At 43.0% G+C, this 1,930-nt stretch overlaps 1 protein-coding gene across 1 annotated transcript; it reads left to right on the top strand.

Moving 5' to 3' along the window:
* The first annotated feature begins 252 nt into the window (after positions 1 to 252).
* Positions 253 to 1,200, top strand: LOC123838291 (type-1 angiotensin II receptor-like). The gene has a single exon (XM_045867325.1). The coding sequence runs from the start codon at positions 253 to 255 to the stop codon at positions 1,165 to 1,167; it is 915 nt and encodes a 304-aa protein (XP_045723281.1). The 3' UTR covers positions 1,168 to 1,200.
* Positions 1,201 to 1,930: the final 730 nt, after the last annotated feature.

Raw genomic sequence — 1,930 nt, forward strand, 5'->3', positions numbered from 1 at the left:
TCAAACTTTCCTTTTGGCTGGTGTGAGTATGTGCCCCTCTCTTGAAATAAAGTGAAGACCCCAGATGATTTCTCCAGTTTCTTTGATCCATGTCAGTGCTATCTAAAGTTGTTGTTCTCTCTACAGAAAAACGTGTAACATATTCCTTGAGATTTATGCAAGATCACAGAGCTGGAAAACCACACCAGAACCTTTAAGATTCACTCTTTCTTGTTCTTTAATCCTGCAGGAGCCAAGCTGCCCTGAAAGATCATGAACTTGTCTTCTGAACACTGCAACATATCGGATTGGCTGAGGCTGGAAGCAACAGTGAAGGCCTCTGTGTACACAGTTGCCTTCTTCTTTGCCACATTTGTCACTGTCATCATCATCATGATGGTGTCACAGAACTCGAAGCTGAAGAAAGAGGTCCGATACATCCTCCTGTGCCACCATCTGCTGTGCATCTCCTCCTACTGCGGCCTGGGGGTGGTTTTCCAAGGGATGCGGGCTCTGCTGGCCAACAGTCCTGTGCTTATGTGCTGGGTGGTATTTGGGGTCCAGCTAAGTGTTGGAGAAGGGATCCTCTTCACCCTGGCCTTGATGGCTGTCAACACGTACCTGGCCATTTGCTGGCCTTTGAAATCTCTGTCCTTTGTAGATTCAGTTAAGTATAGGATTCTGTCTGGGTCTTGGACAATCATTATATTCAAGAATGTTTGCTTATTCCTCATAGAGGGCACTAACCCCACTCAGGGTGCTGTTTTTAAATCTGAACCCCTTTGCCCTGTGATCTTGAATGGCTCTGCTGCCAGAGCTATTGGCATGGTTTTCCTTTTCCTTCTTCTGTCCATCATTCTTATAAGTTACTCTCTGATCTACCAAGAAGGGAAACGGGCTGGCCATTTTAATAGATCGAATATCAAAGCAAGGAAAACAGTCCTTATTCATTTAGTGCAGATGGGTTTACATGTGATACCAACCCTGATGTTCATAGGCTTGGGAAAGATGTGTGGGGTGTTTTTCTTTGCTTTAAATCTGGTGCTTTTCGGTGTCTTTGCATTTGCCCAGTGTCTTAACCCTCTGATCTATGGGCTCTGGAATAGAGAGCTGCAAAGCAGATTGTACCGTTGGATGCGCTGTCAGCAGTGGTGTGGTCACATGATGGCCAACAGAGAGCCAGTTTAACCCGAAACACAGCCATTTTGAATCAATAACTCTAGCCCTGATGGATCATCAGCTGGGCGTGAGGACTTGCCTTTTACTCAACCTAAAATTGGTGCCTTGGTTTGATGTTGAAAGCAATACGAACAAGTCAGAGTTATTCAGCTGGCTTGCAAACTTCGCTGCTGTGTGCATGAATTGGCCTCTGTAAGATCATTTTGTGTCTTTAATTCTAAACCCAGATCAACATTTTTAGCAGCATGTCCTACTGTGTTTCAGTAATGAGGCAGCTTTTGAGAATGCACTTGTTTTTAAAAATTGACAAACAGTCCGTGGTTGATATGAAGAGAAGTTTGGCTGTTCCTCTTATATTAATTAGGCATAGGCTTGGCTACATATAATAACAAAACAGAAACAAAATAACAATGATTTTTTAAGGTTTGAGATTGTCTGTTTGTTTGTTTTTTTCTGATGTAAAAGAAATCTGGAGGTAAAAAATCCAGTCCTATACAGCAGCTCTGTAGGCAACAGGTTCATGCTCTTCTATTCTGCCATGATTACTATACTACCTCATGACCCAAGATGGCTGTTAGCGGTCCTGTCATCACATTCATACTCCAGCCAACAGGAAGGAGGAAGCGGCAGAGAAGGGTTTATACCCTCCTTCTAAAGACACTTTTTAGAAATTACACAAAATGCTTTTTCTTATATTTAACTGGCCAAAACTTAGTCATATGGCTATGCCTGGCTTTAAGGGAGAGTGGGAATAAATTTTAGCTGGGTGGTA

Source organism: Mirounga angustirostris, unplaced genomic scaffold, assembly GCF_029215605.1.
Source record: "Mirounga angustirostris isolate CCGP_5_RB_7025 unplaced genomic scaffold, mMirAng1.0.hap1 SCAF_3, whole genome shotgun sequence".
In the NCBI taxonomy this organism is placed as follows: Eukaryota; Metazoa; Chordata; class Mammalia; order Carnivora; family Phocidae; genus Mirounga; species Mirounga angustirostris.